Below are 25,806 nucleotides of genomic sequence, written 5' to 3' on the forward strand. Positions count from 1 at the left end.
TTACTCTTACACACAACTGGCAGAGTGTTTACCTTGTGCTGTAAAAGTAATTACCGGTACATTACTAATTTTACTCATACAAATATCTACCATATACTATCACAACCATCAACCAGTAAATACACTCATTCATTTGGTGCAGACAAAGAGATGAAGGAATGCAGAAAATATGAAACAAATCTAGATATATTACTAAATATGAAGCAGATAAATTGGTGCATGAATAGAATGAGAGGGACTACAAAATAATCTGACATCTCAGAGGGGTTGTACCACGAGTTCAAACAATGAAAGGTCAAAAATACTCTTCTCATAAAGTGATCCACGGTGCTTTAGTTTAAGGTGTTATGACATGTTCCTCTTTTGTACTTTTTTTTTGGTTTGTTTTTTGTTTTACGGGGCTTTCATTCAAATTACTTCATCAGATTCCTGAACCACCTCAACTGACTCCTTCTGATGCGGAGGAGCAGCAGCTCTACTTTGAGCTCCCCCTGGATGACGGAGCTCCTCACCCTATCTCTAAGGCTGAGCCCGGCCAGCGTATGAAGGAAGCCCATTTCAGCCGCTCTGGGATCTCGTTCTTTCGGTCATGATTCAAACCTAGGTAAGGGTTGGAACGAAGACAGACCAGTAAATCGAGAGCTTTGTCTTTCGACTCAGCTCTTCCTTCACCATGACAGACCAAAGCAACGCCCTCATTACTGAGGACGAGGCCCCAATCTGTCGATCCATCCACAGATTAAAAAAAAAATTGTATTTGTTTCTTTTTGGATCACCTCTCTATTCCAGTGGTTTATAAACCTAATCTCATATAAAGTCGCATGTTTAAACATCAATTGTTGATGTGATGGACTTGTGACCTGTCCAGGGTGTACCCCGGCCCTCGCACAGTGATTGCTGGACATGGACGACCCCCATGACCCAAAATGGAAGAAGCGGGTAAAGATAATGGATGGATGGATATCTTCTTGTGGTGCCGGGGGAGGAGTTTAGTTACGATATAAGTTTGAATCATTTTTAATACCGGTAATAAAACAAATGAAAAAAAGCTCATAAAAACACAAAAAGAAAAGAAAAAAAACACTCAAAACCATAGAAGCTGGACAAGACTGGGACACATTCAGGGCATGCTAAGATGTTAACCAAACACACACAAGCTGCACTTTAATGCAGACTTATACATTTACTAACCACCGTCACGTTTTTGTCTCCACCACAACCAGTACTCAAGCTGAACACACCAGCTGTCAAAGGGGGGGGGGGGGGGGGTGACTCATCTCTCCCTCACAAACGAGCACTTTCTTTATCCCCTGCCTCACATTTACAGTCTTCCCGGCAGCAGCAGATGACCTTGTGAGCTGCAGGAGTCAGGCCTGCTCTCTAAATGAACATATGTCTCTAGAAGAGCCACGCAGACGAAGGCTCTCGTGGCCTCTTCTGGTCTGGATGCTAAAAGAGAGGAAGGATGCTAAAGTATCCGGATGCAGAGGGAGGATGCAGCAGACCGGTACCCAGCCGGTTTAGCTCAAAACACCGGGCTGGAACGAGTAAAATAAGCGGCCACCGTGATATAAAAGTAATAACACCAAGCTGCACTGAGGTGCGAGTCTAAAGGCTTGAGTTACAATCTAAACATTGACGGGGGAAAAATAAAAAGGAGGCTCCATGATGGCACCGCCTCGGCATCATCATCATCACCCGGCAGCTCCGCTTTGACGGCGAGGTTGATGTTTAATGTCTCAAACAAAAAACAAAAAAACAAGACGGAATCTGATTTTTGTGCCTTAATTAAACGACAAGGGAGGTATTTGTTAGTGTTTAGGCTTGTTATGCTTTGTGTGTGTGTGAGGAGGGAGGTGGGGGGAGGCGGGGAGGGTCGAGTCTTTACCGCATCTTGGCTCGACGTCAGTTTTCAGCCGTTAAACGAACCGAGCGTCTCCTTTTAACGTTAAAACCCTAAATTCACGTTAAAACGCGTTTTCATTGAGTTTAAGCTCCGCCCACAAACAAACACACACACACACACGTCCCCTGGCTGGAACATAATTAGTCTTACAAGCTACAGTATAAGTAACGCTACAAATATACACTTGCTTTACCTTTGTGTACAGCTCCGACGCTGCCATGACGGTACGTCCTTCCTCCAATCTGGGCTGAAGCTCCGGCCGGTCTCCGCTCTAGTCGGGACTCGGCGTCTGTTTTCATGAAGCGATAAAGAAAACCTCTTGTTAAAAGCGGAGACTCAAAGAGAAGATGTGCGTCTTAACTCCATGTTGATGAGCACACTAAAAGTCTTTGGACTGTTCAGGTCTCAGCGTCTCACTTTGCATTCTGGGTATGATGGATGAAATGAAATGATTGGGCAAAACACGAGAAACCGAGAAACCTGCTGCAGCCGTGTGGGAAACACCGCCACCTGGTGGCCAGGCTGTGAAAGTACATACACTCGGCCCTTGAAGGACTCTTTTCAGAAACATTTTCACTGAAAATAACTTTTTTTTTTTTTTTTTAAAGAATTTGGCTACTTTTTCCCTAACTCATTTTCTGCCCCGTTATTTTACCTGACCCACATAATGTGCAGCTCCTCTCAGTTTTTCCTTTATTAGGGGTGACTACTCACTACCAGTGGTGTAGTCTACATTTTTGTAGTGGGTGTACTGTGCTTAGAAACTAAAGTACACCAGCTAGTACATTGGAATCGTCAATTTATTTAGATTTTTAAGCATATTGAACATTTCCAAATTTCTCTGATGCTTATATATGAATAAATAAACAACAAACTTTGTACAACAGTTGGCTTTGTATTAAAAACATGTTATAAAATTTATAAAACAGTATCAAAGCAAAACATGTTCAAGTATTAAGTAGTACATGCAGAAGTATTAATTAAACAATAATTTGCTGTATAAGTAAATGTAATTAACAAGCGCTGCGTACCGATAGATTGTTACGGAAGTGTTTAACATATCAATGACGTACCACTGTCCCTCCTCTGGACATGTCCAAACCATTAATTAGGGTCGGCTTGTCATGCTGACTTAAGCTTAGACTACTGGAGACAAATTGACCTCATTTCCTTAAATGAATGGTTAAAACTGAATAGTTTTCATTTGATACTATTTCTATCTTAATATGTGATTCTTGACCTGCCATTGTGTATCTGTTCCTCCTTCCTGTTCCTCTCAAACCCAATGGGTCGAAGCAGATGGCCGCTTGTCCTGAGCCTGTTCTACTGAAGGATTATTCCTCACGAGGGAGTTTTTCCTTTCCACTGTCGCCTTCATGCTTGCTCAAGATGGGAGCTCTGCGATCTCAAAGCAGTCTGCTCCTCAGATAAATAATGTTAAATTATTATTTTTAAACATGAATGTTTCTGATGACTTATTTATTTATATATGAATGCGTCTGTTCAGTGCCCTGAGAGGACTTCTGTTGTGACTTGGCTCTACTGTATATAAATAAACTGTATTGAATTGATTTCAATAACATGCTTAATGATATGTCATGTATCATTGGGCACTTTTAAGTGGGTTTACTGAAATTTTTATGCTTTTCTAGTGAGTATACTCCATGTACAGAGAGTCATCTTCCACTGCATCCTGTCCTCACGCCAACTACCTCCATGGCCTCTTTATATGCACATATCCTCTTTGGTCCCTTTCTTTTTCCTGGCAGCTGCATTTCCAACATCTTTCTGCCAATATACCCACTGTCCCTCCTCTGGACATGTCCAAACCACCTTCGTCTGGCCTCTTTAACTTTATTTTCATTAATTCAACATTTATTTATTCAGGTTAGTCTCACTGAGTCATGAAGACTCATTTACAAAAAAGACCTGTTTTAAACAAATAACACAGATGCGGTACAGACAACAATAGACAATCATATAAAATGAAAAGTTAATAAAAGAAGATGTATGAAAACGAAACATAAATAGCTACATTATAAAATGATGTAAATACCAAAAACAGGAACATGACTGCATTGATTTTTGCCAAATCAAGCTTGAAATCTTTTTGCAAGTTGTTCCATGTTACAGGAGCGGAGTAGAAGAAGGACCTTTTGCCTAGTTCAGTCCGCACTGAGGGAACACTGCAGGTAATTATGTCTTGAGAGCGCACGCTGGAGCTGCACTGATGAAGTGACATGGATGTATGAAGGCAGCAGACCAAGAAGTGATTTACAGATGAAAATGTACCAGTGAGAGTCTGCATGAAGTTAATGATGACCATTTAACCAGTGAGGGTGCAGTGATGGGTACGGTAGTTACAGCCAGTTATGAATCTTAGCGCACCGTGATAGACAGCATCCAACATCTGCAGGGTGCTTGCATGAGTGTCCATGTAAATAATGTCACCATAGTCAATGGAGGGAAGGAAAGTAGCAGCTACAAGGTGTTTCTTAGCATTCAGAGTTAGACAGGATCTATTTCTGAAAAAGAAACCCAGTTGTACTATCAGTTTCTTCACCAAGTTTTCGACACGAGGCTTAAGAGAGATGTGAATCGAAAAAATTCCCAAATATTTGTAAGAATTGACAAACTCAACAGGAGCACCATTCATAGATCAGATAGAAGGAAAGACCACTAGGACCGACTTCTTGTTTGAAAACAACATCCCTTTGGTTTTATCTGCATTTAGCACCAGTTTCAGATTAAACAAATCTGACTGGATGATGTTGAATGCAGACTGTAAAAGCTGCATGCACTACATGCGCTCGGCCTTTGAAGTACTTTTCAGAAACATTTTCACTGGGAAAAAAAAATTAAAAATTAAGAGATTGTCTAATTCTTCCACTAATTCCTTTTCTGCTCAGTTATTTTACCTGACCCGCATACTGCACAGCTTCTTTCATCCATCCATCCATTATCTCTACCCGCTTCATCCTTTTCTTTCGGGTCGTGGGGGTCGCTGGTGCCCATGTTCAGCCATCACTGTGCGAGAGGCGGGGGACACCCTGGACAGGTCTCCAGTCCATCACAGGGCCACATAGAGACAGACAACCATTCACTCTCACTCACACCTAGAGACAATTTAGTTACCAGTCAGCCTAACATGCATGTTTTTGGTCTGTGGGAGGAAACTGGAGTACCTGGAGAAAACCCACACACAGAGAGAACATGCAAACTCCACCCAGAAAGGCCCCCAGACTGGGATTTGAACCAGAGTAACCTGCTAGCTGAGAGGCAGCAGCTCTACCAGTTATGCCACCGTGCTGGCCAGCTTCTTTCAGCTGTTCCCTTTTTAGGGGTCATCCTCACTGCATCCTCTGTCCTCACTCCAACTACCTCCATGCCCTCTCTGCATGCACACACATAACAGCATGTCCCTTTGTCTTCTTCCTGGCAGCTGCATTTCTAACATCCTTCTACCAGTAAACCCACTGTCCCTCCTCTGGACATGTTCGAACCATCTCAGTCTGGCCTCTTGAACTTTACAGAACCTTAACATCTTCAGCTCTGCCACTTCTTACTTTCCTGGACAGTCTACCTGAAGTATTGGAAGTCCTGCACCTTTGTGACCTCTGCTCCACCGCCTCCCAAATGGATGAAAAAGAAGTATGGTACAGTTTTTTAGCGTAAGTTTTGAGCTAGAGCAAATTCAGCTGAAGGATTCACTATACAGTATTTATAATCTTTAATGGAACAAAGTTCATGCTCAATCATCCAGGTACCTAATCCAATAATTCTGTCGGGTCATCTGGACTTTTCCATCCATCATTTTTACCTGTTTCTTTCTTTTTGGGTCACTGGTGTCCATGTCCAGCTATGTGTGAGAGGCGGGGGACACCCTGGACAGGTCTCCAGTCCATCACAGGGCCACCGAGACAAACAACCATTCACTCTCTCACCCACACCTGGAACAATTCATTACCAATCAGCCTAACATGTATGTTTTTGGTCCGTTTCCATCTTTGTAACTTATTGTATGTAAAACAAAAACTCAGGACACGTTTAGTGAACATTTGTGCAAAACTAGTTTATTTACAAAACAAAATGGCACATTGTGACAGCAGGGCAGCCATATACATGCACAGCTCACCGATGTCGTGCCGGCTTAGATCGACCACATCACAGGTACATCCCGTCAGAACTGACCCTTGAGAAGCACAACACAGGGCTGAGAACAAATTTAGGATTAAAACTACTTCAACTTAGAATTACACAAGGTCTTCCCTTCAGTTTGACACGACCTAGTAAATATTCTTTAATAAATGAAAGGTCGGTGCCCCACAGGAATTTATCTTTAAGGTTTTATTACACCCCTCAACTCCTCTGTGAGCAAGATGATTCATTCATGACAACTGTGACCCCGGTCGAAGTTTGTGTCGCTGGGCCGAGGCAGAAACAGCACACCACGAATACGGTGCAAACTTTCAGCTCTGCTTTCATCGTTTAAAGGAAAACATCTCATAGACTCGAGGCGTCTTGAACGAACCATCGACCAGGCCCTTCTGTACTTTATTTTTTACACAAGTTTAAATATTTACCAGTTCTTTGAATTAAAAGACAGTAAAGTTTGAAGCTGGGACTCCACACATGCAGATCTGTAAAAGTGTTATTTTAATATGGACATAAAAGGATCAAAACTGAACTTGGTCTCTGGATCTGGTGCTTTCAATGGCTCAACTATCCCCTCATTTAAAAGAAGCACAGAGTGAATAATACACAAATCAGATGAAAAACTTCCTAAAATGCTGATGCCTGCCCGTGCCAGACAAATATGTACAAACGTTCAGACACACATGCACGCTTCGAGCTGAAGGACACTGAAATTCATACGGAAGAATTCAAAACCACCGGGTTGTAGTTTCTGCTGTTCACCCCCCATCCTTCACCAGTAAAGTCTTGTTTACTGTTCAGACACAGACCATTCATCATCCACGTGCTGCACCTTACAGATAGAAAATATGAAGAAAAGAAAAGTAAGAGTCAGTTGGGGTGAGTGGTTGGGGCAGACAGAGGACATTGATGAGGCTGAAACTAAAGTGAACATCCTTTGAAGCAATCAGACAGCTGGTTCAGTGTGGTGCTAGGTGTGGGTTCTGGTGGAAAGAGGGCAAGGGAGAGGTAAAGTTACAGCTGAGACAAGTGGAGCGGATTATGGGGCTGGAGGTTCTGCATGTGGATCAGCCTGCCAGTTTACTGGCCACCAAAGAGGGTTTCCTTTGGGGCAGGTCCTGGGGGGTGGGAATGTGGTCCCCTGTGATCTCCGTCTTCTCTGGTGCAGCTGCTGGCAACTGTTTGTTCTTTATCTTCGCTTTGGCCATGTTGTAGTCGCCAGAGTCAAAGTATTTTTGCTGCAGAGAGGGAAAAAAGACTTTGAATCACACATAAAAAAAAAAAAAAAAAATTAAACAATCTTTTCAGAGACAAAATTGACAGATTTTGTTTAAAAAGGTGCAATGTAAAATTTAATTCATGCCACACTATACAGGAATGAATTTTATATACTGCAGTTATGGTGAGGTAATGAAGAAAAAAAAATTGTAATCAAAATTCAACAATGGGACTTTGTTTTACAAGTGTTTTTTTTTTTTTTTTAAAAGAAGTTACTATGTTTCTTACCTCTAATATATGATGATATAATGTGCAGCTTTTATTTCATAGAAACAAATACAAGTTTTTGGTATTGCCACTAGTTTTATTGTACGCTTAAAATGTCAACAAATCTTACATTTTTATTGTAGAAAAAGGTAAAAAAAAAAATTCATACCCCAAAAATTATATAAATTAAATTATTAAGATATTACTTAGAGACTGGTCTCAGGATTGGGTGTACAATTGTTTTGCATTAGGAGTTAAAAGACCTAATGCTTGCTCAGGATGAGAGTCTGCGATGGAGTTAAATTCAAAGCAGTCTGCTCCTCATAAATAGTGTTAAACTTGTTTATTTGTATAAATGAATATTTCTGTTCAGTGCCCCGAGATGACTTCTGTTGTGACTTAACACTATATAAATAAACTGAATTGAATTAAGTGACTGCTTTTATAAGAGGAAAGACAGTTGTGCTTCTTCTTTTATCTCATTCAACACATGAATCACTGCACTTTTAAGTTTTTGTCTCCTGAAATTACTCCATAACCTTCAGTGTCCTTACGTCCTTCAAAATTAACTAACGTAGTTAAACTGTTCTTTAATACAATGGTAAGCACGTCTTTCTCAGTGAAAACAATATCAGTTTCTTTGCTTTGTGACAGTTAAATAAAAACTTACATTAACAATAGACAGATTTAGGATTTATAGAAAATGCAATAAACATTTACAGAAACAGGGTTGAGTTAGCAATCCTCTCGAGGCCCTGTAGTCAAGATGCACAATACCTTTTAAAATCCAAAGGGGTCCCTAGCAAATGCTCGTTTCCCTGGTGACCAGTCACAATTTTTACAACACTGAACAAAAACATTCACATTCCAGAGGTTGAAGTTCATGCTATTTTAATTACTTGGCTGATTGAACAGAAGCATTCACTTTACCATTTAAAAATAAACTAAATAAAACACACAAAAACTAGGGTTTCCAGCTGGTCATGTAGGAAATGTATTTTTGGCTGCATGTTTAGTATCTTAGGGTATATGCAGTGAGAAATTGACAAATCAAAGAGCTCTTAACTTTGTGTTCACTTGTTTCAAGTTACACAATAACTTTTAAAATCCAAAGGAGTCCCTGGTAAATGCCTGTTTCCCTGGTGACCAGTCACAACTTTTACAATACTTAACAAAAAAAAAAAATAAAAAAATCACATTCCAGAGGTATGTGGTGTTAAACTCAAATATTGAAACAAACTTCAGAGTCTGTACAATACTGACACTGTAAGACATGGGGAGTAGCCTCTGGCAAATTCTTGGTGTTTTGGAGGCAAACAAGAAATTAACTCACCCCCTTCTGCAAGCGCTTGCGGAGCAAATCAGAGCCTCCAGGCTTATTTCCTAGATTTGGATATCTGGCTTTTAGTTTAGCTTCCTCTGCTTTCTCTGGATTGATCACGTTGTCTTGCACTTCCTGAAACCAGAAAAAAATAAAATAAAAGAGATGCAAGGGTATACTGCAGCCAAAAATAATACTAAAAAAACACAAATAAACTGCAAATGATTACGGTACATAGGAGCAGGTTTAGATTCAAGGCTGTAAACACATGGCTAAAAGTATTTCAACATTCATTTGAAAGGGTTTACAAATAAGCAAACAAAGTGAGCACTTTTGTTTCTTGCAACAACAACAAAAAAAAATAATATTCTGCTGCAAGGACTGTTGCTGGTTGGGAGTGGCTGGGACCATCATGAATTAAAGTTGGACACGAAATTACTTGATGCCAAACTGAAGACAGACAAGGAACAATGACCTCACAGGATGGTCACAGCTCAAATTTTAAGCCCCCCGCCCTTCTACTTAAACAAATGGGGCTTTGCCTTTATTTAAAAGCAAACAAACAAACAAACAACACTTTTTCACCCAGAAGTTGATGCTTGTTGATTCATGCAGTTTTTATTTTATAATCCAATACAGTATAAATTTTTCCATTATGTTTAACTGTACTTTTTTCCATGCATAACAGAAAGGTCACGTAAGGTCACGACTGCGTGAGGAGGGGGAGTGGGCGGGGCTTATAGCCTCCCACATCTCTAGTGCGCATACTCTGGCTGCAGGCTGACAAAACTCTTTAATGCTTTAAATGTTCAGCAGGATATAATTTGGTCTTAAAAACATTTCTTGTAGTTTATATCCCCACCCCCACAATAAAAATCTCCGCCAACTCAAACAGTGAAACGTGTTGAATGGATTAAAAAAAAAAAACATCTTGTGACCGGTTGTATTACCGGAGACCGTTAGTGTGGTGTTTAAAATTGTCCAGCGCTGGCAGAACGACGGTGTTTCGTTGAGCTAAGCTAATACAGCTAGCACTGTGAGAATGTCATGAAGGCTAGCAGCCAGCGTTAGCTAACGGTCTGACATTCAGCAGCCTTACACAACAACACATTTATTCACACATTTAGCCCAAAGAAGGCACTTGTCGTTATGCCGCTGAATGTGATGCACTTCAGGTGTCAAGTTTAGTTAAGGGGTTGGTTGCTAGCTTTGACTGATATGTCAACAATGACGCGCGCGCGGGTGGAAGAAGCTAAACCTTACAGGTAGCTGTTAAAAGTCAACGACAATAGAGCTGTGCAGTTACCGTCTCCACCGATGTGTCCTCTGCGGTATGAGTTTCTTCGTTATCTCCCGACATTTCTAAGTGATCTCGACCAAGGCACTGCTTAGTAGTTGGGGGGGAAATGACTTTCTGTAGCCCACGCACACCACCACCGCCAAGCTGCTAAAGGCTCGCTCCCGCCTAAAAAATACGTCTCATGCTGCCGTGCACCCGCACGCTGTCAGTTCGGGTTGCGCAACATGAAACGGCTCAGCTGTTAGTGCCACGTGCTGCCAAATCACGTCGCTAATCCTCAAAGATGAAGGATGCTGTTCAGGTTAATACAACGCAGCTTTAAAAAATATCTGATCTTTATTCAGCCGAATAATAAAGTATCCTGGATATACACACATTATAACAAAGTTCATGCTCAATCATCTAGGTACCAAATCCAATAATTCTCAGTCTGGTCATCTGGACAGTTTTTTTTTTTTTTTTTTTATAGAGACATTTCATTCTCTATCTGGAGGGCTTCATCAGTCAGAGGGGTTTCACTAAACGGTTTCCCCACCAAGCAGTAAACTCCCTAAGTGTCCAGATGACCCAACTGAGAAAATGGTAATGGATTTGGTACCTGGATGATTGAGCATGAACTTTGTTGTCTTGAACCACTTTGGCTGTGGCTGCCTGTCTGGAAGGAGTCGACGAGGGACAGGACAGCCCCTAGAAACCATGTTAGCTCCAGCAAACTGCTTGGTCCACGTAAAGAGTTTACTGCTTTGTGGGGAAACAGTTTACTGGAACTCCTCTGACTGATGAAGCCCTCTGGATAGAGTGAAACGTCTCTATAAAATAGAAACTGTCCAGATGACCTGACTGAGAATTATTGAACACAAATGATAGTTGACATGTGCATCACTGCAGGTTTTTCCCTCCTCTATAATCTTATCGGTTTCACCTTGTGGAAGTAGTTTTTCCTCGCTCCGCTTTTCCACGTAGCCTCAGTTTGAGATCCAAACTTCCAAGCCACTACAGCACGTTGGATCTTTTTAACTTTTCTGGTGTGCAAGGAATTATGACACGTTTTAGTCGTCAGACATTTGACTGGAAAACACTTTGCCACACAGAAAAAGTCACGATCAGCTCAAAGACTGTATGCAGGTCGTTTGTCTGCACAATCAGTCCAAAATATCCTTGAATTTATAAGAACTTCGTGTTGAGGAACTGTGCTGAGCATTCACCATGATTCATAGTTAATTGTGGGTGCTTGCACCACTTGCAGCTACTATAAGTGATTACAAAAACTGTAAGGGTATACTTATTTTTACTTCCTGCTTCTGCATTTTGGCCCCGTTATAATTATAATGAACTGGTACAAGAACTGGGCTGTATTAAAAAGTGACTTGTTACTTGGTACATACCTGCATTGCTGCTTTCATATGTCAGTCAATGAGTGTCAAGTGCATTTATAGTGATGTTTATGTGCCATAGTGAATTTATGACTTTTGATCAGGTTCAAATCAATGCCATCTGCTTAAAAATCATCCGTCACCCCCCCCCCCCCCCCCCCACACAACAATCTCTCAACATGGAAAGAATATGGAGACGGAGTTGTTATTTTAGGTCACAGAAAATGAAGTATTTTGAAAGTTTGTCAATGGTCTGACATTGAATTTCTAAATACTGAATTGCGGACGAAGTACAGGAAACCCAGTAAGAGGGAAAACAAAAGGAGACAGCAGATTTTGCTGACAGCAGACTGCTTTAGAAGATAGAGATATATTTTTCCAGATTTGAATATTAATGTCAAAAATACACACTATGATATACAGTTTGCACTACATCATTTTAGCATGACAGACAACACAAGTAGTAACTGAAATATTAATTTAAATATTAAATAAACTGATGGCAGGTAAACTGAAAATGAATGTGTAAACACTAAACTAACGTTACTTTTTTCTATTGCAACATTTCCAATAAAGTGGTTTTGTAACAGTACAAAAGTATTAGAATATGACTTCTCTGTTTTATTTCCAGTTATAATGAAAAATAATAATCCACAGTGCACTTCTGATGTCCTGCTGTGATGTCTTTTGGTAAACTCCTGGTGATTGCTTGTTCGACTTCTTCAGTGGTCCATGGGATGTGTTGCACTACAGTCTGGCACCCGGTTTCCCTTCCACGTACACTCCCTCGGCTCCGAGCTCACAGGGTCACACAACTCTGTATTCGAGTTCACTTTTAGCTGAATCAGTCTAATATTCAAGGACATTTGGAATCTTACCAACAAAAATACATTGCCTTGAGGTAATAAGAATTTAAAGTGAACAAATAGAGATTTATGTTTGGATTCGTGTCAGCAGAGTAAAATAGTCTAATTTCCTCTGAACAAATTTAAAGTGTCTAAACTGCTTTTGTGGGCGACAATCATTGGCCTCCACTCTCCTGCCAGACGCTGGAGAGGATTAATCCAATAGCATAAGAAAATGAAAATCCTTTCAGATGTGGTAATATTTTGACTAGCATCACAAGCTTTTCCAATAACCAACTTTGACCCAAATGTCTTGTCCAAGGTTGTGCACTAAACAGAGACCAAGGTGTATTTCTGATGAGTCTTTCATGCTCTTAGCCGACCCGACTACCAGTTCCAGGTGACAGACGGGATGAAACTCATGTTTGTGGATACAGGCCTACAGGTAGGGCCTGTTGACTGCCATCCATAAACCTCATCTCTTTCCAAAACTCAAGCCATGAGCTGATGGGCTGAATAAAAGTCTATCGCTGGCATCGATGTGTGACTGAAGCTTCAGTTATGGATGCATCTGGATAGATGGAAGCGTTAAAACTTCAGCAGCGAGGAGAAAATGGTGGGTCAATGGGAGATTCTGTGAAGGACTGGAGCTCGTAGGCAGCACCGCTGTCCACCTCCATTGACTTCCTGGAGAACAGCAGGCGAATGTCACTGTGAAGGTAGAGCTTCCCAGACTTCGAGCTCTGGAACCTGGAGGCAATGAGAAAGGGTGGGGGCGGGTGGAGGTGAGAAGAGTCACAGAAGAGAATTATCAAAGCGGACAAGAAGTCTCAGCAGCTGGGTGTTTTCCAGAAAACAGTAACCGTCTCACCTCAGATGAACGAGGTAGCGCAGGATGCGGCCTTGGCCCTGGGTGAGGGGCTTCCTGCTGCTCTGATTGTTTGTGTCGCGGCGAACTGGAACAGAGAAGGTTCTCTGGCGAAGGAAGGTCTGGTGACCAGCTGGCATGGCTCTTAGATCATACATCACAACAAACATCTTTACCACCGTCTTGTTAGGGTTGAATAAGGTCTGAAAGATTTAAACAGAGACATTTAAAAGGTTTTAAGCTTTTTTGGGGGGGGTAATCCAATAACAATGTGTAACACACTGAATGTAGTATCCAAACAGCATAAAGTGTACATAAAGAAAAACTTTTTAAAACCCCAAACAAGCAGAAACAAATGCTCAGCTTTGATACAAGATAAATTCCCCATTACGGCCACTAGGAGTCTTAATTTCCTTTCGTGATTTAATCTGCTCTTTGTTCAGAGCCATGAATACACTGGAATGGAAATACTTAATGGACCTAAAGAAATGGAACATTTCAACATTTCGGCAACTGTGAAAAAAAAATCCTAACCACTTGAATGGTTCCTGATGGAGGTACACGGTAGCCCCTTTTCCCCTCCAGGTTTATCACACCCTGTGTGAAAACATACAACAATCACAGGATCACAAGCAGGCATACAAAAAGAGCTTGCACAGTCTCGCACACACAAGACAATTTCATCTCTAGGTTCAGCTTTGTGGTATAAGAAGGGGGTAATTTGGTTTATAACATGAAAAATGTGAGCTCACCATGTATGGTGAGGGAGCATTGTCATCGGAGACGCTGTAGAACAACACATCCACAGGTAAAGTCAGGTGACTTGGACAGAAGGATCCGCTGGCTCCCACCTCTGCTGTAAAACCTTCCACTGTGCCTAAAGGCTCCAGGCGATAGTTCAGCACACACTCCTAAAAAAACAGAGTTCAGAATGAAACACTTCATGCAATCTATCTCTTAAGCAATGACGAACGTTTAGTCATGAAAATTCATTCAATCTTTATTTATACAGGTTAGTCTCATTGAGTCACAAGGACTCATTTTCAAGAGAGACCTGTTTTAAACAAAGAACACAGATGAGGTACAGACAACAGTAAAACAGTCATATAAAAGCGTATAAAATGAAAAGTAAATAAAAGAAGTGAAATAAAAACTAAACAAAAACATGCTACGTTATAAAATGATGTAAAATACTAAAAACAGGAAGATGTCTGCACAGATTGTTGCCATGAACTTGACAGATGTTTAAAATCCCTTAGAGAGGTCAAAGTTGACAACTTAAGATCTTTTTCCAAGGTGTTCCAGGATACAGGAGCCGAGTAAGAGAAGGCCCTTTTGCCTAGTTCAGGCCGTACTGAGGAGACGCTGCAGGTAATGATGTCTTGAAAGCGCACACTGTAGCTGCACATGTAGGTGGAGATATAGGAAGTCAACAGACCAAGAAGTGATTTAAAAATGAAAATATACCAGTGAGAGAGTCTGTGTGAAGTTAATGATGTCCAGTTGACCAGTGAATACAGGGTGCAGTGGTGGGTACGGTAGTTACAGCGAGTTATGAATCTTAGCCCACTGTGATAAACAGCATCTAACATCTGCAAGGTGCTTGCAGGAGGGTTCATGTAAATAATGTCATCGTAGTCAATGGAGGGAAGGAAAGTAGCAGTTACAAGGTGTTTCTTAGCATTCAGAATTAGACGGGATCTATTTCTAATAAAGAAACCCAATTTAACCTTCAGTTTCTTTATCGAGTTTTCAACATGAGGCTTAAAAGAGAGATACGAATTGACCAAGATTCCCAAGTATTTGGAAGAATCGACAAACTCAACAGGAACACCATTCGTAGATAAGATAGAAGAAAGGACCGCTGGTACTGACTTCCTGTTTGAAAAGAACATCCCTTTGGTTTTATCGGCATTTAGCACCAGTTTGAGATGGAACAAATCTGATTGGATGATGTCGAAAGCAGACTAAGAGCTAAAAAAACCTTAGCAACTGTTCTATCTCAACAATAAACAACTGTGTCGTCAGCATAGAAATGTAAGGATGCATCAGGAACGATCTGGCCTACATTACTTATGTAGATTGTGAAGAGGGTGGGTCCTAAGACTGAGCCTTGTGGTACACCATTGTTGACAGTTAAATAACTGGAAGAAGTACCATTATGTCGAACACATTGGAGACACAATGGATAACTTTTGCATGACTTTACAAATTTTGATGTGAATTTGAATAGGAGTGATTGTCCAGTAAAACTGCTGATGTTATACCTCAAAGTTTCCCAGAAGGCTGAGATTGGCAGGTGGAGCGCTGGCGCTGAACAGCTGCTGTGACTCATCTGTGTACCCTTCTGTCTTCGGACACACCCTGAAGGGTTAAATCACACATGGTTGATAAACTTGTTCTCAATACATGACGTTGAAGCATCACGAGTAACTTTAAAATGGCAGAAACATCTCTGGTATGACTGAGTACACCTATAACACAGATTTTATAAAACCACCTCAGGCTAATTTAATTGCAAACAGAACAGAAATCACCAGAACAAACCAGGTCAACCTGTCATAATCTTAAATAACAGCTGATCAGACAACAAACATGCCGTTTGATGGTTGAAATTAACTTTCAGTCCAGAGTTCTGCACTCCACAAACATCTGCAGCTCTGAGCTTCCACCCACATCTGCTGTGTGTAGGCAGAGGCATGAATGTGTGTGTATACAGGCAGCTTACTTGTGACTGCCATTTACAGCTGAATGTGTGTGATTTGAGACACAGTCAGAGAGAAGCAGAGCTACATTTGATAACAGTGAGCGGATATCTTTCCCTTGAGAGCTGCTGTATCTTTTCACACAGGAGAAAATCATGCAAATGCTCAACCAAGGCAGCCCTTCTGCCAAAGGTCATCACATAAAAACCTCCAACTAGATCAATGAATATATTAAATACATTTAACAACACAAGTAATAACAAATAAACTAAAACAACCTACACAGGAAACTTATCTAAGACCTAAAGAGGCTACAGAAGCTCTAACAGCCTGGGACTGAACTAGACACATATTACAAAGTTGAAATGTGCTGATCACATGATTTTAAACCTTTCATATATCCAGCAACAAACAGGGAGACCACAAGTTTAACTTGCAGAGCAAACTACATCAGTATGACTTCCTTTGCAGCTCATTTATTTATTATTGTGAACATAAAAACGCATAACCTCTAAAAAAAATTGTGCCAATTATCTTTTCCATCTTTCTTGTCTCACTGTGGTTTGATCCACCACTGTTTGGACTCCTCTCGCCCCTGCAGCTCTTTGCACAACTGACAGAAACACTTATTTTTTGTATTCTTTCTCTTGCTAAAACATGTTCATAAGTTTAACCAAACTGAGTTTTTGTTTCATTACTTCACGGTTACTAAGAGGCACATCCTGAAGCATGTATCCTCTGGAGAGGCAGAAGGTTCTGTTTGCAATTAGGATACAGGATGCATGGTTCAATTAAATATGTAGCATTTTATAATAAAGCACTTTATCTTTTAATTAATATGCCCACTTTTTTTGCCCCCTCCCTTCCAGAGTCTGAGAATAGATTTCAGTCCTGCACAACTTTTGTTACTAAGAATCTCAAAGTGGCTAACCAAAAAAGTCCATGCTCAATAATCCAGGTATACAATCCAACAATTTTCAGTCAGGTCATCTGGACAAAGTGGTTAACTTCAGCAAATTTGATCTACCTTAGATTACTAATAAAAGTGGCTGTAAAAAAAAAATAAAAAAAAAGAAAAGCTTTAAATATCCAAAAACAAATACAGAATAATCCTTAAAATAAAGTTCAACAAATAATATTTTAAAAAGTCATCATCAAACAGTTTATATGAGATCATTGATGTACCGTAATTTCCGGACTATAAGCCAATACTTTTGTCCCCACACACTTTGAACCCCTGTGACTTATACAATGCTGCGGCTAATTTGTAGATTTTTTATTTTAAATTTTTTGGACAGGCTAACGAGCTTCATGCCACAAAAGCATTTAGCCTCGTTGCACCCAGACGCTTGCATAGCTGCCCATTACACGTCTCTCTTGTGAGATGGGTCCTCATGACTCATTGAGACTACCTGTTAAAAAAAAATCTGACCAATGAAATTACCAAACCAGTAGACCAATAAAACTTTTTTGCGGGGAGAGAGAGACATGGTCACTTTTTACAGGGATATATTTTGAAAATTAAATGTTAAACGTTATTTTATTTATCGTTTGAATTAAATTACAAATTGAGCAGTCTTGAATACGAAAATGAAAATGCAGTTTGGATTATTTATTTTTACTTTTATTTATGAATCAAAACATGCAGCTTTATTTTGAAAATGAAAAGTATTTTTATTAATCCATTTTAATTTGAAAACCGAGACGTTTGCTTCCATAGAAATAAGTGTGAATCGTGAATTTAAAATGGCACTCCGAAATCAATGGGCGGCTTGGATGACGAGAAATTGTTAAGCAAAACTGGCTTCATGCAAAGAGCAACTTTTGCTCAAGTCTACCAGTGGATCCAGACAGTGGAGCAGTGTCAAAAACATACGTGCGCAGGAGGAAGATGAAGATAGCGATCATTGACTTCCTGGTAAGCTACTGTATTTTTTTTTTTTTTAACAAGCCATGTTACAGGCACTGTTCAGAAAAAATATTTACTGTATGTATTTGCGTATGTTACCCGTACGTATTTAATTAAAAGTTTAAAAAATCTTTCTGTGTAAATATCTCATTACAACGGGACACCCGTGGCTTATAGACCAGTATGGCCTATATATGTACAATTTTATTTTTTTTTATTTAGTGGGCAAGGCTTACATTCAGGTGCGCTCAATAGTCCGGAAATTACGGTACCCTGACCCTTGTCTAGAGTTTTCCAACTATAGTAAGAAATAATCTCAGGTGAGAAAATGAGTACCTTTTCCCAGAAGCCCAAGGCAAACCCTTACAGCCAGTCAGAGAGATGTCCAGGTCAAAGTAACCTGTTTGATTTTTCCTCTGAGGAACCTACAGCAGACACACAGAACATGATTAACACGAGGCGGCTGAGTCGAAGCTGACGGGGAAGAAAAAAACAACACTTTTTTTACTCATTAACCCAATAAAACTGTATTTTTACGGTATAAATATTTTATACCCTTTAACATAAAAACCTTGAATGACTTTGCATACCTCAACTTATGTCTATATTGTACAATGTGAGTTATGTTGTGTATGTGTCAAACTTTGTGTTACTTGAAACACACGAGTGTATGTGCCTATATTTGAGGTTATATGTGAATGAAGTAATCAGACAAGAAACTAAAATGGTACAAGTCACTGTTACCACTTCACATAACTGACGAGGGGCAGATGAGGTTGCTTTCATCCTGCCATTTATGAGTATAACTCAAGACAACCACTTGTAGAAGATATTTCAGTCTCTCAATGACAAACAGTAAATGTTTGTTTAAATTGTTTATTAGATAAATAAGGAGCAGACTTAATAAGATTTTATCTTCATCTGCTGCCTTTCATTTTATTTTTGTTTTCAAATTACATACATGTAAATTGATATGTATTCTTCTTATTATAAAATGAATAAATAAATAAATAAAATAAAATAAAAAATAAATAAAATAAAATAAAATAAACATTTATGTTTTTTTATTTATTTATTGGTGAATGTACTGAGTGATGTGCTTTTATTGGACTGAAACAAAGAGTAGTGAGAGTGTTGTTGTGACGAATACACGGACACCCACAATGACCACTCTGTGCGCCTACATGTGAATGCAGGATCTGTGCAATGTTACAAAATAGAAGCAAAGCGTCTGTGCACACGACGATGAGTGTGGGAGTGTGCGCTTCTTACGGGGCTGGAGAGCAGTGGCAGGCCGGTGCAGGGGTGGAAGGCCTTGGTTGATGTGGCGTCTAATGAGTGGCGGTTCTGTTTCTTCCAGCTGTTGCAGGGGCGTAGAGGCGAGGAGGGGCAGTGAGGACCCTGGTGTACATGGATAGAGTGTTTAGGACAGCTTGGAAATGAGGAAAAAGCCTCTACAGTTCTAAAGTTACACCCCTAAGCAGAACATAACTTCAATGTTAACTTAAAAAAAGTAAAGTTACATCTTCAACCGTGAAAGAAACAAAACTGAAATGTTTATTGTTTTAGAAAATTAGCCTATTTACCTTTTTGACTACAGGTTATAAATGTGGCTACTAGCAGTTTGCTTAAAACTAAAGATTCTTCAAAAATAAAAATTTCTACACCTCCAAAGATAAAATATATAGATCTTACAAGGACTGATGGAGCTGGAGATGTGTCTGGACTGGATGTGTTGGATCCAGACTCTGAGGGTGCCTGGTTCTCATCCTGCAGTGCAGAACCCTGAGCTGGCACACAGTTCTGTATCTGGATCTGAGGCTGAGGCTTGTTGTTGTTTCTGTTACAGTTCATAGCTGGGATGGCATCACTGTGATTCCAACTCAGATTTGGGGCATTTCTTGGTATGGTCTCGTGAACAGGGGGAACAGAGGGGGTTTCATGGCTGCTGAATGTCCTGACTCTGAGCTTTTTCTGCGGGGAAGCTCTTAGACACTGACCAGTCTGGGCATCGGACTGGCCGTTGAAAGAGGCTTCTTCAAGTGTAAACTGGGTACCATTTTGGACTCTGGGCGAATGGCATTCAGTCCTCGGTCCAACTTGGGGCTCGTCTGTGCAAATGGGCATGTGTAGGGCGGCGTTGTGCATGCCGTCTCTGTGAGGTCCATGGCTGGGTACGTGGCCGTTGGTGTAGCCATTGCTGGCGGTGTGTGATGCTTCTGGAATGCGTGTGGTGTGTGAGTATGTGCGCACTGTATGTGTGACTGTTGTGCACATGTGGTGCAGAGGGCTGCTGCTCCTGTGTCTGGGGGACAAAGAGGGGACGGAGAGTCTCTCCTGGATGAGTCTGGTAATGTCTTGTACCGCCTGTGCAATGAGGGAGCCATCTCTGTCTTTCTCTCTGACCGTCTCCGTTTCTTTCTTCTCCACCTCTCTCTTTCCGCTTTCGTTCATTTGCAGTTTTCTGCAGGCGGCAGGTTTAGGGGAGGACGTCTCCCGTTTGACAAAATTAGTTTCAGTCACAGGTGTGTTGAACGGGCCAGACCACGCACGTCCCACAGATTCATAGGGGGGTACTTCAGGTTCTTTGGTCTTACCAGCAGCTGTGACGTCATGGTTGCTGCCCCACATGGCTTTGGGAGGGTTGTCAGAAGCAAACAGGCCGGGAGGGAGTGGCGGTGCGGTCGGATCACAGAAGTTGAGCCTTTGTGCAATTCTAGCGATAACTTCTTGTCTCTCCTGCAGCAGCGAGCCAATCAAAGGGTTCGTCTCATTTGCAGCAGGCCGTGGGGAAGGGCAGCGGGGCGACTCTGCCATGGAGAAATTCTTAAAAGTTCTCAGAGGCTCAGGGATGGTCCCCTTTGACCGTTCAGGGTTGTTGGAACCAAATTCATCCCCCTGCGAGGGGTCGGATGAACCATTCAGGGTCGAGTACAACCACTTTCCTGCTTTGCTTGTGGGAAGCGGGACGGGAGAGTGAGAGCGGGAGGGCGTAGGGGAGTGAGAGGACCTGCGGAACAGTGGTGAGCCCTGACATTGGGGCATGCTGACCTGGGGGAGCTCTCCGTTGTGAAATGTGTGGTTTTCACCAGGCTCCTTCTTACTGTACGAGTGTGGCACTGCAGTGTGAGAAAGGCTGTTGACGGGGATGTTGTTGATAGGTAGATTAGGGACAGGTAAACCATTGAGGAGATGGCCAGACATAGAGCTGGAGCTCTTGCTGTACATGTTGGCGTTGTGGTGAACAGTGTCTTTGCCAGGGTCCGGAGTCTTTCTGAGGGTGGGCAGGCCACCATGGCTGTTGAGGTTTGGGCTGAGGCTGGGGGTCTTGCTGTAGATCGGAGGCAGGCCGGTGTGGATGCTACAGGCCAGCGTGGGATAAGTGGGCTGTCGAGGTAGCGACTGAACACGAACTTGCAAGGCAACGCTCTGGGATACGTTTGGGACAGGAAAAATGTGCTCTGATGGCGGCTGAGAAAACTGCCACACCAAATCTTCATCCGCAGCACTGATCCTATCGAACATGAATAACGAGATTAAAAAAAAGGAACCGTTACTTTTTAATCTTAGAAACCGTCAGAACCATAATTGAATTTTTGAACTCAACAGTACACAAGGTTAAACCTCTCATTGTAAATTTCAAACAAACACAACCTTAGCTTATTTGCTGCAGCTTAAAAACGTTGGTTTGACAACAAAACAGCAAAGACCTACAGTGTCAGTGAGCGTTAATGTCTGACCTGTACAGGATGTTTCTGGGGACGATACCATGGGAGGCGCTGAGCCAGGCGCTGAGCTGGGAGAAGAAGACGTAGGAGCGAACAGCCAATAGCAGGGTTTTCTCCTCAATGAAACGATCACCGCTTCTATTAAAAAACACAGTTATAAGAAAATAGAAGTGTGCCAGTATGTCAGGTTAATGAGAAAATGGTCAGGGGATGCATGTTGTTCTTTCTTCTTTTTAATTCTTCAAAAAGATCCTCCCCTGTTTGTACATGCGTTTGTGAGGAAAGTGGGGCAGCTGTTAGGCTAACTAACACCCAAGTGCAAGGATGAAGGGAAAAAAAAGAGAAAAACAAATACAATTATTTTACATTGCATGTTTAACATGTGAAAACCTTTGTACAAATTGTGATTTTAACACTCTTGAATGTTTGAAATGTTAAAAAAAGTTAATTAAATTGTGTTGTCATAATGCCTAAAACTATCACGTTATGTGCATGTTTTTGTTTATATCGCCAAAGTTTTACAGCTACTTTGCCATTGTAATAAACAAAGGTTTATTACTAGAAGCCTCTCCCAAATGTAACAAATGGTCTGCCACACCACGAAAACTGCTTATGAACAACTTAAATAACACAAAGAGCTCAAGGATGTGACTTTGCTTCCAAACTCCCCAGCTCCCAATCCAATCAAATATCCGTGGGATGTGCAGGAATAAGCCCCTTCCATGCAGCACAAACGACCCAAAGGATCTGCAGCTAAAGTCCCAGCGGCAGACACCTCTAGGTCGTGTTTCTATACAACAACAGGGATGTTTTAATGGCCAGAAAGAAGGCTTTGCAACATAAGTTGGACAGCTGTCATAGTGTTGCAAACTGGTGAATACTTTCTCTAGATTTAGTCACTTAGACACAGTTTCAACATTTTTATAGCCTGTATGCATACAGAGACTGTTTCAAGAGGTGGAATAAATCAAAATACTTTATATCAGAGTTTCTGTATTTAACCAATGTTTACTTAGTTGAGGTGTCAAATAAACCATCAGTGAATTTCTTTTTTGTATTTTCTCATCCCTTTTTTTAGACCTACCTTCATATTTTGGCACAAGTATAAAATAATTTACTGCTGTAAAGAAGCAATTAAGAAATAAACACATTTAACCTATTAATGTTAGGTCTATGTGAAATACTTTGTACAATATAAATGTTTCTTTTGACCTTTACAATAATGTCTATCTCTACTATTAAAAATCTATTATAATCTAAAACTGTGTAACGTTTTAATTAAAAACGTTTGGTTGCTGAGCTTGTGTTTGTTCAGAGAAAGACAGTTTGTATTCTTCTTTCTGTATAATAAACCAGTAAGCTTCTTACAATGAGGGAGATTTTATTTTCACAGTGGTCAAATACACTGGCACAAGAAGTTCTTTGTTTTTAAAATATGAACTGCATGAACAGGTCAGTCAAACTAAGCAGGACGAACTGGTAAAAGTGTTCTTTTCTCCCAATGACCAAGTGTTTAGTTTTAATCTGATAAAGTTGTGTTTTTGAGTGTCTGTCTTACTGTCGTGGAACAGCCTGTAGGGTCCACCTCTCCAACAGCAACGCGTCTTGTTTGATGACCGGGTCACTGATGGGGTCGCTTGGGGGGCACTCGTCGCCATAGCAACAGTCTGGCAGCAGCATGACCTCGATCATGATGGGGATGTTGTTCCTCCAGAGCAGGATCACCTCTGAACGGGTTCGCCTTGCTTGTCGACACTGGATGCACGCACACAACAACAAAAAAGGCAGGGTTAGAGCTTTGTTAATAAATGTAAACGACTTTTTGAAATTTAGGGACAAAGTAAATGAGACTTGAGGGAGCTTTACTTTAGGTTGAAGGAATGCTGGGGGGTTTCTGGCTGCTGTTTTTTAAATAATTTTTTTTTTACTCTGCATAACTATTCCAGAAACCATAATAGTACAAATGCAGCTTTATGGCATTATTGGATTCCTTTGTTTGTTGATAATTACCTTTCAGTACCTAAGCACAGTAGTCCCTCGCTACTTCACAGTTCGACTTTCGCAGTTTTTCAACAATTGTCAACTTTAATATTACTCACATGATTGGGACAGTATGGGATAAAAAGTTAACAAAAAAATACTTCGGACAGGCGCCGCCATTTTGTAGTTTTCTTTCAATAAGACTACACTAACGCCAGTCAAAAGAACTACACTACCCAGAAGCCAACAGTGCTTCCTGCTGCTGCTTTCTGCCAAAATGAAGTGAAAATTTTGCAATGCAAAGTCAGACGTAACGATCTATCTATTAAGCTCACAGAACTGGCAGGAAAGTAGCAAATAATCCTAAAGCTCAATTATCCACGCGCACATCAACTGCACCAATCTGATACAAACATCGGTATCGGTACTGATATCAGAAAAACTTCTGGATCAGGGATCGGTGACAATGTGACCGATCCATGACTGGACAGATCTATTCACTCTAATTCTATGCTTTGTGCTCGGAGCGTCATGCGCTAGCGAACTGACTGAACAAATTAAAGTTGTGTTGTTTTTACATGTTTGACCAAGCTTGTGAAGCTCTTGGTGTGTTTAAGTGTGCTGTTATGGTGCAGAGTTTTCAATAAATTTGCAATTCAGTACATTCATGTCTGCGTTTAACAAAACAAATGTTTTAAGTTAATTCAGCACTGGGCTTGTAAGCTCAAACATCCAGGTAGACAACAAAAATGGCTAAATCATGTCATCTGGACCAGTTTCAGAAATGGGTTCAGATGACATGATTAAGCCATTTTTGTTAATTCAGCACTGTCTTTCTGCATCAGATTGATATCGGATCGGTATCGACCGATACCCAACTGTAGACATCGGTATCGGATCGAAAGTGAAAAAAGTGGATGGTGCATCCCTAGACGAGACAGTGGGCTCTGTCGCTGCAGGGTAGGTCTGCAGAACCAGAACAAAGCCCAACCAGAACTGAGCTGCTGTTCTGCAGAGCTAGTGAGTAAAATTTTGCAGTACTGTACAGCAGGGGTTCCCAAACGTTTCCATGCCATGGCCCCCCAAACAGCATTAGCTTCTGGCCGAGGCCCCCCTCACAAACCCACATACAATGCTACAAAATATGTAAAGAAACATCAACTTTAGAATGTTTGAACTTTTATTCACAATATTCAATTAATTATTACCACTGCTGAACATAAAAATGTTATTATCATGTTTTAAACACTGTACTATATTTCCACTGAAAAAAAACAACTTTTCAACAAACTGTTTACCAGAAGAACAAAACAAAAAAAATCTAACCCTCTCTCAAGCGTGTTTATCTGGAAATGACAGATACAGATTGCCCTAGTGGGCAATTTTTATTATTATTATTACTATTTTTGCTTTTTTATATTCTTCTCTCCAGCTTTCTGGGGTCTCCCTAGCACCCCCTGGCGGTCCTCCAGGGGGCCACAGCCCCACTTTGAAAAACACTGCTGTACATATACCTATATTGTTAAAATTACGTAGGTTTAAGAGTTCTGAACATTGCAAGAGTGTGGGAAGGGTTTATAAAGCCTTAGAATATATATAAATACTAAAATAAATATTGTGTTCCTACTTTGCGTTTTTTCACCTATCGCAGTGATGTGTGGAACGTTGCGTAACCTCCGCGATAATCGAGGGGCTACTGTATTTTATTACGATAAAGGCTGATTCGATATTAGCACTTCCCATCCATCCATTAGCTTCACCCGCTTCTTCCTTTATGGGTCGCCGGTGCCCATGTCCAGCAGTCACTGTGCGAGAGGCGGGGCACACCCTGGACAGGTCTCCAGTCCATCACAGGGACACGTAGAGACAAACAAACATTCACTCTCTCTCTCACACCTAGAGACATTTTAGAGTTACCAATCAGTCTAACGTGCATGTTTTTGGTCTGTGGGAGGAAACTGGATTACCCAGAGAAAACCCACACATGCACAGAGAGAACATGCAAACTCCACCCAGAGTGGCAACCGGACCGGGATTTGAACCAGGGTAACCTGCTTGCTGAGAGGCAGCAGCTCTATCAACTGCACCACCGTGCTGCCCGATCTTAGCACTTTTACCACAAAACCTGCCTCTAACAAGATGAAGAAAAACTGCCTTCAGTTTCAGTTTAAACATAAAGGACAATAGCAATGTGTGTGTGTGTGTGTGTGTGTGGGGGGGGGGGGGGGGCA

The 25,806-nt window shown here is 41.0% G+C and overlaps 3 protein-coding genes across 3 annotated transcripts in view; all 3 read right to left on the minus strand.

Moving 5' to 3' along the window:
- myo5aa (myosin VAa) overlaps positions 1-2,308 on the minus strand; it is a 66,791-nt gene extending 64,483 nt beyond the window's left edge. Inside the window, exon 1 of the mRNA XM_037690803.1 lies at positions 2,100-2,308. Within this exon, the coding sequence (XP_037546731.1) occupies positions 2,100-2,126 (27 nt within the window). The 5' untranslated portion in view covers positions 2,127-2,308. The remainder of the gene's footprint in view (positions 1-2,099) is intronic.
- Positions 2,309-5,980: 3,672 nt separating this feature from the next.
- Positions 5,981-10,352, minus strand: LOC119430116 (cAMP-regulated phosphoprotein 19). Its single transcript, XM_037697553.1, has 3 exons — positions 10,174-10,352; positions 8,880-9,002; positions 5,981-7,299 (listed from the first exon to the last, which is right to left on the minus strand). Exons 1-3 carry the CDS (start codon positions 10,225-10,227, stop codon positions 7,129-7,131), a joined length of 348 nt encoding a protein of 115 aa, XP_037553481.1. The 5' UTR covers positions 10,228-10,352; the 3' UTR covers positions 5,981-7,128.
- A 1,639-nt stretch (positions 10,353-11,991) lies between these two features.
- fam214a (family with sequence similarity 214 member A) overlaps positions 11,992-25,806 on the minus strand; it is a 44,758-nt gene continuing 30,943 nt past the window's right edge. Inside the window, exons 3-12 of the mRNA XM_037690814.1 lie at positions 23,154-23,350; positions 21,608-21,733; positions 19,563-21,381; positions 19,140-19,268; positions 18,204-18,292; positions 15,521-15,617; positions 14,006-14,164; positions 13,788-13,850; positions 13,257-13,456; positions 11,992-13,135 (exon numbers count right to left, since the gene is read on the minus strand). Of these exons, the coding sequence (XP_037546742.1) occupies positions 12,982-13,135; positions 13,257-13,456; positions 13,788-13,850; positions 14,006-14,164; positions 15,521-15,617; positions 18,204-18,292; positions 19,140-19,268; positions 19,563-21,381; positions 21,608-21,733; positions 23,154-23,350 (3,033 nt within the window). The 3' untranslated portion in view covers positions 11,992-12,981. The remainder of the gene's footprint in view (positions 13,136-13,256; positions 13,457-13,787; positions 13,851-14,005; positions 14,165-15,520; positions 15,618-18,203; positions 18,293-19,139; positions 19,269-19,562; positions 21,382-21,607; positions 21,734-23,153; positions 23,351-25,806) is intronic.

This window comes from Nematolebias whitei, chromosome 2 (genome assembly GCF_014905685.2).
Source record: "Nematolebias whitei isolate Nwh7 chromosome 2, NemWhi1, whole genome shotgun sequence".
NCBI classification, from domain to species: Eukaryota; Metazoa; Chordata; class Actinopteri; order Cyprinodontiformes; family Rivulidae; genus Nematolebias; species Nematolebias whitei.